Source organism: Mchenga conophoros, linkage group LG20 (genome assembly GCF_057382185.1).
Source record: "Mchenga conophoros isolate Kocher_MC1m ecotype Shallow Benthic linkage group LG20, M_conophoros_male_GT1.1, whole genome shotgun sequence".
Classification (NCBI taxonomy): Eukaryota; Metazoa; Chordata; class Actinopteri; order Cichliformes; family Cichlidae; genus Mchenga; species Mchenga conophoros.
The window spans coordinates 11,432,132-11,444,503 of NC_140545.1; the positions used below are offsets into that span (position 1 = coordinate 11,432,132).

A 12,372-nucleotide genomic window follows, 5' to 3' on the forward strand; every position below is an offset into this window, starting at 1 on the left:
TGTTGGGCTGCAGCCAGGTAGGGGATAAGAGCTGCCTCTAGCATTTAGAACCAGATGTTACCTCATGAATTCTTGTGACTCATACTACACCGCCCAACCACAAAAAAAACCAAAACCCTGCAACACCCCCCTCCCCCCAGAGAACTTGTGGATACTGCAAAAAGAAAAAGGAAAGAATATGGAGAAGTGGTGGGGGATAAATCATGAAGCATTTTGACAGGGGGAGGGAAGGATGAAGGTGGGAAGGATTAACAGATGGATGGATGGCAGATGAATAAGGTAGGTGGAGGAGCTAGTGCAAAAGCAAGTGCTTTTTTCCCCCCTTCCCCTCCTGACTCTCTCCATCCATCAGTGTAAATGGAATGACAGGCTTCATCGTGGGGGAAATATTTCAAAAGCACGGCTGAGTGAAGAGGCAAAGCAGAAAATAAACAGGACGGATGGCAGACGAATCAAAGCCTTGGACTGATGAAAGCGCACCCAATATCCTGTCTGTCACTTAGCAGAGGAGGCCGGCTGCTTGTTAGGACAAGAGCCTCTGCAGCTGTGAGTGTACATACATTTGCAGCGCTCAAGTGGCTTTATATGTGCGTGTTGAAGTCAAGTGACTGCATGTATGTGTTTTTTTTTAATACCATTTAAGCACCATCTAAAAGTCTTTTTTTTTCTCTGTCTCACGCACAAGAACTTTTCAGTGAAAGCACATGTTTGACAGAAAGGTGAGTCTTCCAGATTGAATGAGTTGGTGTCACATGGGTGAAATATGTCTGGCCCAGCTAGACCTAAGATAGGGAAGGAGGAGGGCCTTGGGTACAAAAGTAGGAATCCATTCCTCTTTCCTGTGTTGTTATACGCTTCATTTTCTCCACGTAAAGTGCTGTAAGGCTGTAAAAGCTCTCTTTCTGGTTCTCCTCCCTCTGCAAAACCACAAACCCATAGCTGCATTTACACAGCATTTACACATTAACACACACATTTGTATTTGCACCACACATTTGCACATACATGATGCACGCATGCTCACAGAAGTTTTTTCTTTTAAAGCTGTTAAAGAGAAACCTTTCAACTATAGTTGTAATTCTAAATGAAAGGTTGACTGTCAGTAATGACTGAAATTAATTCAGCATTTCAAAATGACAGGATGGTTCACAGTGATATTGACTACTTATCCAGTGCTCTCAGTTCTACTGTTATAATCCATCATAAATTTGTGGGTTTTATAAAATGTGTGTTTTTCTCTGTCATTACACAAACTTGCTACTGCTGTTTTTCTGAACTTGAAAAAAATGTAGGTGTCTCCTTGCATGCCAGGTGTGCAATAGCTGCACACGTGTATGATGAAATACATAAAGTAAAAACTCCAGGCTTAGTCCTTTTTTGTTTTGCAGGAGCAAAAGGATGGTGGGACCTCCTGACACCTCTAAAGGAACACTCTTGGGCCCCAAAACCCCAGGATGGGAACAATGGGCATACAGTACATTGTTTGCTAGTGAGAAATTATCTCCTATTATGATCTCATGGGGAGAAAGACAGTAGCTGTGGTTCATTTTGATGAGGAAAATTCATTTGACATTTAGGCTCCAATTTCCTACAAGTGGGAAATAAGAAGGAACTCGCTTAATTGGTGTGCTGCACTATGGTAAATGTCACCGCTCATGCAGAACTACGTAGAGCCAGATATGTTTCTATAATACTGCAAGGTGTCTGTATGCCTGGTCAATGTCTCCCCCAAGAGGTTGTAAGTTGAACAGCAAAATAAAAAACAGCCACACAGGCTGCTGCATGTAGTGGACGCTTTTTGTACACTTAAATATCTTATTATTATCTGTATTCAAAGTGTGTTTTCATTCATGTCCTGACAAGGAGATCTAAGCTTTATAGTTTGCGTACCTCTTGTTTCTAGACGTTCTGATATGCTTATACTGTATATCTTATTAAATTATCTAAATTCTCAACAGTGTTGGGCTCATTTCCTCCACCAGATCAAAAGCTGAAAACAACAACAACAACAAAAAACAAACAAACAAAAAAACTCCCTGACATGACAAGTATGGAGACAGTTAAGGGAAAATATTCCCTGCTGTTTTAGTATTCAAGAAAAAAAAGAAAGAAAGAAAATATAGACTACAGATAGTTCAAACGTATATATATATATATGAAGAACAAATGAAAGGCCCCGCCTGAAAGGCTTTGAAAGGCCTCCGTTATGGAGCCATAAATGTTCTTACAAGGCTGCTTTGTACTCATGGTGAACCAAAGCGTACGACTATCATTAATGTTATTAAGTAGCTACCACCATGAGATTATGTCTGCCTGTAGTACACCAGATTAATTACATTAAGTCAGGGGAAGAGCACAAACTATAAGTATAGACTGTAAACTTATAAGTAACATTCGTCCACCATAATTTTAAAAGTATACTGTAGTAAAAATGTTGAGGTAACTAAAGTACTGGGCCTCAAAAAACATTAACATAAAAAGACGACAGGCTCTGGAAACTACACTCAAGGACGTGTGAGTTGCGCTCAGCTCGGCGCAGACTGCGCAACTTGACGCTTGTGAAGTTCCGTGTGTATCGCTAACTCGAGCTAATTCATCACAGATACCTCAGCTAGCCAACCTTGCGCAGTGTTGGCCAGGTAGACGTACAATGAGAGATATTCCGGATAAATCGAATAGCAGTTAAGTGTTCGGCATTGTAATACAAACACGTAAGTGATACAAAGCGACTTTGCCTCCTTGCTATTGGGTTGTCACGGGAAATAGCTTAACATTAGCACTAGCTCGAGCTAATCAAAACAAGCACGAAACACTCATGAGGCTCTGATTTCACCTATTACACTGCAACTACCCGGGCGTCTCCGGTTTTGTATTAGTTGTGTAAAGAAGTCTGATGTATATTTCCTAATAACTAGCAAGCCTTGCAGCTTGTTTTATTAGCTAACCAGGCACGTTAGCTAGCTGGGACCAATGTCAGTTAACAACATTAACCTGGTGTTTTATCAGATTACCGCTTGCATTTCTTCTTTCCATGTGTACTGTTTACCTTGTTGTTGTTTTTGGATACTGGTTGTTTAATAACCCGGAATGTTGCATTGAAACCACATATGTCGCCCTCCCCCATGCAGATTAGGCCGTCCAAATGGTGATCATATCAGGCACAGCCACTGTGCTGCAGCAGTTTGTCAGTGGACTGAAGAGTCGAAATGAAGACACTCGAGCAAAATCTGCCAAAGACCTGCAGCACTATGTGACTACAGAACTCAGAGAGGTAACAGCAATAAGCTATATGTGCATAATTGAAAACTGTAAGTGGAAAACCACTTAGTATACTGGATACTTAATCAAGATTGTTTCCCACTAGTTGGAGAGTTTCACAAGTAGACATGAATCCCCAAATCAGTTCAGTTGTAAATGTATGTAGTGACTTATGAAACAATATTAGGAAGCATTTTCCTCCATACTTTTTGACACTGGTCTTGTCCCACAGTTAAGCCAAGATGAAGCTACTACGTTCTACGATGAGTTGAACCACCACATATTTGAGCTGGTGTCCAGCTCTGATGTGAATGAAAAGAAAGGAGGGATTCTTGCCATAGGTAAGCATTAATAAAACGTTGTTAAAATTGTTATGTTTTTAAGTGCTGTCAATTTTGGACTTATTTAAGATCTCTTAGTTTCTATCACTATAAAATGATTATTGTTTTCATCAGTGAGTCTAATTGGAGTTGAAGGAGGCAATGCCACCAGGATCAGTCGATTCGCCAACTACCTCCGCAACCTGCTCCCTTCCAGCGACCCCGTGGTGATGGAGATGGCCTCTAAAGCTATGGGCCACCTTTCTATGGCGGGGGACACCTTTACGGCTGAGTATGTGGAGTTTGAAGTGAAGAGAGCCCTGGAGTGGTTGGGAGCCGACAGAAATGAAGGGAGGCGCCATGCTGCAGTAAGTCACTAGCAGACAACAGTCACTGTGGTGTTTGCTGTTCAAATAAAACCACATATTGGTGGTGTTTACATTTGCTGGAAATGTGGGCACGTTGGGAGCTGTAATAACTTTATCTATTGCTGTAGTGAAGGCAGTGTTGAAAGTTCCTCTAGTGTGTTTTGGGTTGAAGGCACAAGTACTACTTCATATGCACTCTTATACCCCAAATATCAGCACATTCTTCTTCTGATTTCCTCTTTACCCTGTTCTGTGTGCGTGTGGGTGGGTGTCACCCAGCTGTGGCGTCAGCAAAACCTCCAAGCAGAGAAGCTTGACAAGATGTTGATGCAACCCGGTCACTATGTTTTTATAGAGTACCGACCAGCTTCAAATGGTTATTATTGGCATCACACTCATAGTCCAGAAAAATCCTGAACGCTTCAAAATTAGAAAATGAGAGAATGTGCTTGCCTTTTTCTATGTTTTATTTAGCTTATTATGCAATTACCATTTTCCCATTTCTAGTGGCTGTAGAATATTAAACCTTGTTACTTTCCCCAGAATGTCCACATGATGTTGTTGGGAAATAACTGAAAAAGAGTACGGGGAGATGAAAACCAAGTTGGCAATAAAAAAACCTAAAATTCATAGTTGAGCTGTGCCAAAACGAAAGAAAAAAACAACAAATCCTACAAGCTAAAAAAAATTAAGTGATCAAAATGCACTAAGCAGGAGTAAATGGTCAGAAGAACACACATAGGATTGGTTGTGTGAAGAGATCAGTGATTTCACTCCCAAGTGGAAAGTGTTCCAGCAGTAAAATTGAAAAAGTAAGGAAAAACGGGATCTGTTTAGCTCCTTAGCAAGATGGAGCCATCCATATATCAGTTGGAACACAGCGTGGTCAGTGCTCTGTTTATCTAACGAGTCACAAATAAATTTCAGTGACAGTACAGCTGACAAGATTTACAGTTTTACTATTATTTACATGCACTGTCGCTATCTTGGATTGTGAAGTCGGGGTTGGTGAGGCTGTGCAGACCTTCCAGGGCTTGCAATATCTCCGGTCGGGCGACCAAAATCTATCTCAGCCCCGCCCGTCTGACTACAGCTGAGTTGGAAGTCCAGCTTCAGAGGGCATTCCAGTTGAAAACACCATTTGGGAAATCTGAAATTTCAATTTGCAGCTTCAAATGGTACGCACCATAGTCACTGCAGTGGAGTCAAATGAAAGGGACAGTACCTAAAACAAGGAGAGAAAGCAGGGCACAACTACACATTTAAACAAGCAATGTAACATAACTACATACAGGACATTCCCAGCTCATAGTTGCTTCAGAATTCAAACAGCGACAGTCAAAATTTTATGTCAAGCTATTTTAGGATCATATGTGGATTTTGTTTTGGTGAACAGATCGTTGAAAAAGAAGATTTCAGGTTTCTCAGGTGTATTTTGGTAAAATAAAAAATGTGGAGCAGTGCACGCCTGCATTACTTTCGTTTGCAATCTCTTCCAGGTTTTGGTGTTGAGGGAGCTGGCTGTGAGTGCACCCACCTTCTTCTTCCAGCAAGTCCAGCCGTTCTTTGACAACATCTTTTACGCAGTATGGGATCCTAAGCAGGCCATCCGAGAAGGTGCTGTGTCTGCCCTGCGAGCCTGTCTCATCCTCACCACTCAGAGAGAGACAAAGGAAATGCAGAAACCACAGTGGTACAAAGTAAGACATGTAACTGTACACCGGCAAATCATGTGTTATTCTAATTAAAGTATTGGAGAGTTTGTTTGTTTTTTAAAGAGGTGACATGAGTGGCTTTTTTTTTCTGTGACAGCAAACCTTTGAAGAGGCAGAAAAAGGCTTTGATGAGACTTTGGCCAAAGAGAAAGGGATGAATCGCGACGACAGGGTCCACGGCGCTCTTCTGATCCTGAATGAGCTGGTTCGCATCAGCAGCATGGAGGGAGAGGTGAGGTCGGATATCAGCTTGGACACATTATCAGTGGTAAAATCCAGTCCGCTCACAGTCTTATTTCCAACCAGCGTATGCGCGAGGAGATGGAGGAGATCACACAGCAGCAGCTGGTCCACGATAAGTACTGCAAGGAACTGATGGGGTTTGGAACAAAGCCCCGCCACATCACACCCTTCACCAGCTTCCAGTCGGTGCAGCCGCAGCAGTCCAACGCCCTCCTGGGCTTGTTGGGCTACAGCACACCTCAAGGCTTCCCCAGCTTTGGGGCCACACCGGTACCTGCCAAGAGCTCTCTGGTGGAGAGTCGCTACTGCCGTGAGTTGATGGAGGAGCGATTTGACCAGGTAGGTTTTAACTACAGACAAAATGCATTGTAAAAGTGTAATTGTATATTAATGTAATGTGAAAATGCCTTGGACTAAAATCCTTGACACTCAAGGACTTTAGCTGCCATGATAAATGCACTGAACAGTGTTTAGACATATAGTTTCGTGCATACTGTTGACTGAGTTTGGAATCAGATGTTAGTGAGGGTGGCCTCTGCATATGCAGCTCCCCTTTGGAAAAAACATGGAAACTATTGTAATTGTTGTCAAATCATGGCTTTCTTCATACATACTGATGTCAAAAGTCATCATTAAGGGTACAGGGGATGTCATCAAATGTTGTCTTTATGGGGGAAAGAGTTAAACGTTTTGCAAAATACGAAAATTTTCACGGTTTTTTTTGACAGTCAGAGTGCTGGTATCAGTCTTTGATGTTTTCTCTATGCACTAACTTGGATAGTGTGTTGGAAAATGTGTTTGTGAGTTTGCTTGAGGTTAGGCAGTTGAAGTCATACCTGTGGTAGTCATCTGACTGAATAATTGAGGAAGCTTTTGTTTAAATATCCAGGTGTGTCGGTGGGTGCTGAAATACAGGACCAGCAAAAATCCTCTGATCCAGATGACCATCCTCAACCTGCTTCCACGCTTGGCTGCCTTCCAGCCGCATACCTTTACAGGTGGGTTTAATTAACATATATGTGATTATCAGTTTGGTGCAAATTTTATGTTAGAACTTGAAACCATGTATTGTTTTCAATCACTATGCACATTTGGTCTATATATGGTTACTATTGCAATGTAAGTAGGTCATGGTTAGTACTTTTCAGGCTACCTTTTGAAATATCACTACCAGGGTTTCTACCGCTTGCTCAAATGAATGTGTTGTAGCTAATAGGAAAAAAAGATTATGTGCCATGTGGATGTTCATTTGCTGTGCAGACCAGTATTTGTCAGACACTATGGGCTACCTGCTGGGCTGCCTGAAGAAGGAGAAGGAGAGGACGGCAGCTTTCCAGGCTTTGGGGCTGCTGGTTGTGGCTGTGAGGACAGAAATCCAGCCGTACCTCTCCAAGATCCTTGAGATCATCAAGGCTGCCCTGCCACCCAAGGACTTTGCACACAAGTCAGTTATTGTTTCTTACAATTTTTAAAAAAATGTATCATTTATTAAATAGTGACATATTACACGTTCCATTACAGTGTCCCTTAAACCTAAAGGCTGAAAAGTCTAAAATTATATTATGGGTAGAATTTGCTCAGTGGTGTTGTGAATTTAAAAAAAAAACATGTTGTTGTCTATGCACAGTTTCATTTACTGATCTTTCATCTGTGCAGGAGGCAGAAGACCATGCAGGTGGATGCTACAGTGTTTACGTGTATTAGCATGCTTTCTAGAGCCATGGGTCCCAGCATCCAGCCAGACATCAAAGAACTGCTTGAGCCTATGCTTGCTGTGGGCCTCAGGTAGGACATCTTCAAAGAACTTTTTTAGCAATTCAGTTTCTGATCTGAATCATGTAATTTTCAAATTAATGCTTGGGTTTGATTGGATCGTTTGTCTGTTGTTCTGGTCTAGTCCTGCACTTACTGCAGTGCTGTACGATCTGAGCCGTCAAATCCCCCAGCTGAAGAAAGATATACAGGATGGTTTGCTGAAGATGCTCTCTTTGGTATTGATGCACAAGCCATTGCGTCACCCTGGCATGCCCAAAGGCCTGGCTCACCAGCTAGCCTCACCAAGCCTCACTAACATTCCAGAGGCTAGTGACGTTGGCAGCATCACCCTGGCCCTGCGAACCCTGGGAAGCTTTGAATTTGAAGGTGAGAACCTGGAAAAAAAACACGTACATCTGTGTGATGGATTCTTTTCCTGCATAAAATTTTAGGTCAGTAGCATGTGTCAAAGTTCAGGACCCAGTGTTTCGCAGCACAGTGTTGCATTGTAATACACAAGCAAGCAAGCAAATGTTTTTTAGTTAGCACTTATAACAGAATTACAAAGTGCTTTACAACAATGGGACTAAAACCAGGGTAGAATTAGAAGAAGCAAAATAGAGCAATGGAATTTAAAGCAATACAAAAATGCAAAAAACGGTGAATCCAAAGGAACAACATGAAAACACAGTGGAATTAGAAATGGTATATAAATTAAAACAACAACAAAAGACAGAGGTTAAGAATTTAAACTTGATACCGAATGGCTGTTGCTCTCCTCACCCAACAATCCTTTGCATTTTGTAGCTAGCCATTTTTTTATTATACTGTTCTAATGGACAAGGGCGCATTGATAAGTTGGGCTTGCTGAAGAAATTATTTAAAGAGTAGTGGCATTACTGTCCTGAATGATCATAAGAAATAAGTGGTGCAGTTTTGCTGTCTATGCACTCTATATCACATGCAGTGAAGTTGAAAATGAAATATGTTTTTAAACTAGGCTTAAACTGTCACTCGTAAGTCATTGGAGCCGCCAGCGGTGACAAAAATGTGGACCAAAAGAAATGATTATGTGAACTGCAGAAATGGCCGGGGCAGTTGTGCTGATGACTGTGCCCATCTTTCAGTGGTCGATATAAATAACGTCTCTTCAGTCTGTCACCGAGATGACTAGTTTTTTGTTCTCCAGCAGAGAAACTGGGGAGAAAAATGATCAGTCTTTGGTGTCATTCCTCAGCAGACTGCTGGATGGGTTTGCATTTTAGTGCAAAAGCTGGGGTAACATTGGATATTTAGTTAAGTAATTCAGTCTCCACGGAAACAAGCCACCCGACTTCCTTGGTATTGAGTTTTAGAATCCCAAATAGACAAATGAAGAAGAAACGCCATTATAGGATAAATCAAGTCAGTGTTGTTTGTTTTACATAAAATAAACAACAAAAATGCTGTTATTATCTACCAGGATATTAATGCTACTAAAAAAAATAAAATAAAAGCAGTTGTATTGTGATTATTCTACATGAACGTCTTTCCCCAGGACATTCCCTCACCCAGTTTGTGCGCCACTGTGCTGATCACTTCTTGAACAGCGAACACAAAGAAATCCGAATGGAGGCAGCTCGGACTTGCTCACGCCTGCTTACTCCCTCCATCCACCTGATCAGCGGCCATGTTGTCAGCCAGACCGCTGTGCAGGTTGTTGCAGATGTTCTCAGCAAGCTGCTAGTTGTTGGCATCACTGATCCAGGTAACAAATGCACAGAAAAGGAAAACGGCATTACTATGCAGATTTATTTTGTTTTGTTGCTTTTATGGTGTGAGGCTTCAGAACTGTTAACAGCTACAGTGATCCATTATGGCAGCGTATAAAAAATAAAAGTGATAAAGAAAGCCAGTCTGATTTTTGTCCCTGATTTCCTGTAGATCCAGATATCCGATACTGCGTGCTGGCGTCTCTTGATGAACGCTTTGATGCTCACCTCGCCCAGGCTGAAAACTTGCAGGCGTTGTTTGTTGCTCTGAATGATGAGGTGTTTGAGATCAGAGAGCTGGCAATCTGCACGATCGGACGCCTGAGCAGCATGAACCCTGCCTTTGTTATGCCCTTCCTACGCAAGATGCTCATCCAGGTATGAGAGGCACAGTAATGGCTCAATACGAGTTTTATTTATTGCATTAGACATCATGTTTTGATTTATTTAAACCATTAAATTTGTTCATTAGGATTCCTTAGGTTCATGTGCTAAAGATGGCATGCAAGTATTCCACAGGTTTGCAAACGCTTGGCTTCTACATGCATTATTTTTCTTGTGACGATTACCTGCTTGCGTTTCAGTTGGATACCTTTAGGGGGCAGCAAAGGCCATGATATTATGCTAAGCTGAAAACTCAAAACACACACACCTGTAGTACAAAGTCACAATTGATTTTTGTCTAAACGCCTTTGTGTTTTCCACGACTTAAGCTTATTAAATGTATTCCAGATGAAGATGAGTGCATGTGCTGTGCTAACATTATCATTTTTCTGCAGATCTTAACAGAATTGGAGCACAGCGGTGTCGGCAGGAACAAAGAGCAGAGTGCTCGAATGCTTGGTCACCTGGTCTCCAATGCGCCCCGACTTATACGTCCTTATATGGAACCCATCCTCAAGGTACTGCTTTGCAAGTTCTCTGTTGTAATGGTGGATAAGTGTGTATGAATCTAAACCAGACTGAAAGGGGCTTCATGTTCCCAGTAGGCCTATGCTAATAAGTAAAAGCTGAGGTCCATTACATCCTCATTTCCATGGGCCTTCAAATAAGTAATGATTTCAAAGTATATGAGGAAATGACCACATTGCTTTTAATTTTTCTAGGCTCTCATCCTCAAGCTTAAAGACCCAGACCCTAACCCAGGAGTAGTCATTAGTGTCCTTGCAACCATTGGCGAGTTGGCTCAGGTAAGGCTGTTTTTACTCTGTTTGTAATTATAAATCGGCTGTTTACTGCAACTAGATAAATCTTAGCAGAATTTATTGTCCATTGTACACAATTAATTATAAAAAAAACTCATCTTTAATCTGGGTAGTTTTAATGTAAATCCAAGCTTGTCTTGAGGTTGAAGGTAATTGCAGGCTCTTACCCTTAGATGTTTGCCTTGCTCTACCCTGACCAGGTGCTTGAATGGTCCCCTGAAAGCAGTCAGGGAGTCACAGTTAAAGGGCCTTTGAAGTTCAGACAGAGTGCGGGAGATGCTCAGGGAGACTCAGTGCAGAATGAGACAGAAGCCCAGCTCTTCGGGAACCCAGACAAAGCAAAGATGCATGAGAATGTAGGGAGTACAGATAACAGAAACTAAATGTTACTTTGAAAACAATCTGTCTGCAGCCTGAAAGCACATTTTAAAAAAAATTGTACATTTGGTAAGTGATGGTGGTTCCTAATATACATGGACTTGAGAAATTCACATGGATTCTCTGACAAATAATTTATTTAATAGCTTTAATATTAGCTTCTATTATTTTTCACTGTAGCTTCCTTGAGTTTTGTGCACTTCAGTTTATCTATAAAATGTTACGAGTTCTTATAATAGTGCCCTTTTGGCTTTAGGTGATTCTACAGAAAATGGTTAATTTATAAAATTTCTGTAGTTTTGATTGATTCTTTCTCTGCCCCATCAGGTGAGTGGCCTAGAGATGAGGAAGTGGATGGATGAGCTTTTCCCAATTATTATGGACATGCTGCAGGACTCATCATCACTGGCCAAGCGACAGGTACACAAGGAACAACTTACAAATAAATACAGACGATATACTCTTTTCTTGTTGATGATTAGTTAATGACTGTCTCTGACTTTCCACCAGGTGGCTCTGTGGACACTGGGCCAGCAAGTAGCTAGTACAGGCTATGTGGTGGAGCCCTACCGCAAGTACCCGTCCCTTCTAGAGGTGCTGCTTAACTTCCTCAAGACTGAACAAAACCAGGGCATCAGGAGAGAGGTATGAATAAATGTCATGCCATCTGGGCCGATCACCTTACGTTTCCCTCACCGTAGTAATGGGAACCTCATAGGCCAGCAAGGCTTGAAACCACTTTACAGCATGCATTGAGTTAATGTGTAGATCTCTGTAGAGGCATTGGATTTGGTGAATTACAATGATATGGACATGTAGCATGAAGCAAAGCACCTTTTCCATAAATATATGGACATTTTGATGTGAAAAGTTTGAGTGGAAATTGTCATTGTTTAATTTCTTACATACGACATTGTTAAAAGTGCAGGGAATGCACTTCCCTCACTTTATATGGTGAGAAGCTTCTCAAACCACTCTTACTGTTTGGCTGTAGCACTTTTTGTTAGTGTCCATTTTCCATAAATACTTTGTTTTCTATAGCTTCCTTATATCTTTGAAACTCAGCTAAGGTACCAAATTTGGTGAACTTTTGAGATAGATTATGTAAAATGACCAGGTATATACTCAATTTTGTGTTCCTGTGAGGGACCACTAACTCTGTCTTTCCAACAGGCTATACGTGTTCTGGGGCTTCTTGGAGCCCTGGATCCCTACAAACACAAGGTGAATATTGGCATGATCGACCAGTCCCGAGATGCCTCTGCTGTCAGCCTCTCAGAGTCCAAATCCAGTCAGGACTCGGGTAGGTCTCAGATTACTGTTAATACAGACATTTTTTCTTCACCAAGGGTCACAGTGTGGATTAGATTAACTTTTTA

At 41.6% G+C, this 12,372-nt stretch overlaps 1 protein-coding gene across 3 annotated transcripts in view; it reads left to right on the forward strand.

Annotated features, from left to right (window-relative positions):
* Nucleotides 1-2,549: 2,549 nt before the first annotated feature.
* The window catches only part of mtor (mechanistic target of rapamycin kinase), a 75,241-nt gene continuing 65,418 nt past the window's right edge, over nt 2,550-12,372 (forward strand). Inside the window, exons 1-19 of one of the 3 annotated variants that reach the window (XM_085261187.1) lie at nt 2,550-2,711; nt 3,129-3,271; nt 3,491-3,599; nt 3,714-3,946; nt 5,446-5,646; nt 5,759-5,893; nt 5,968-6,243; nt 6,794-6,902; nt 7,165-7,348; nt 7,561-7,689; nt 7,802-8,046; nt 9,197-9,406; nt 9,583-9,788; nt 10,190-10,312; nt 10,517-10,600; nt 10,816-10,971; nt 11,321-11,413; nt 11,504-11,638; nt 12,167-12,296. In XM_085261187.1, coding sequence (XP_085117313.1) covers nt 3,143-3,271; nt 3,491-3,599; nt 3,714-3,946; nt 5,446-5,646; nt 5,759-5,893; nt 5,968-6,243; nt 6,794-6,902; nt 7,165-7,348; nt 7,561-7,689; nt 7,802-8,046; nt 9,197-9,406; nt 9,583-9,788; nt 10,190-10,312; nt 10,517-10,600; nt 10,816-10,971; nt 11,321-11,413; nt 11,504-11,638; nt 12,167-12,296 — 2,887 coding nt within the window. In that variant the 5' untranslated portion in view covers nt 2,550-2,711; nt 3,129-3,142. The remainder of the gene's footprint in view (nt 2,712-3,128; nt 3,272-3,490; nt 3,600-3,713; nt 3,947-5,445; nt 5,647-5,758; nt 5,894-5,967; nt 6,244-6,793; nt 6,903-7,164; nt 7,349-7,560; nt 7,690-7,801; nt 8,047-9,196; nt 9,407-9,582; nt 9,789-10,189; nt 10,313-10,516; nt 10,601-10,815; nt 10,972-11,320; nt 11,414-11,503; nt 11,639-12,166; nt 12,297-12,372) is intronic. The other 2 variants (XM_085261188.1, XM_085261189.1) reach the window with 2 other exon arrangements.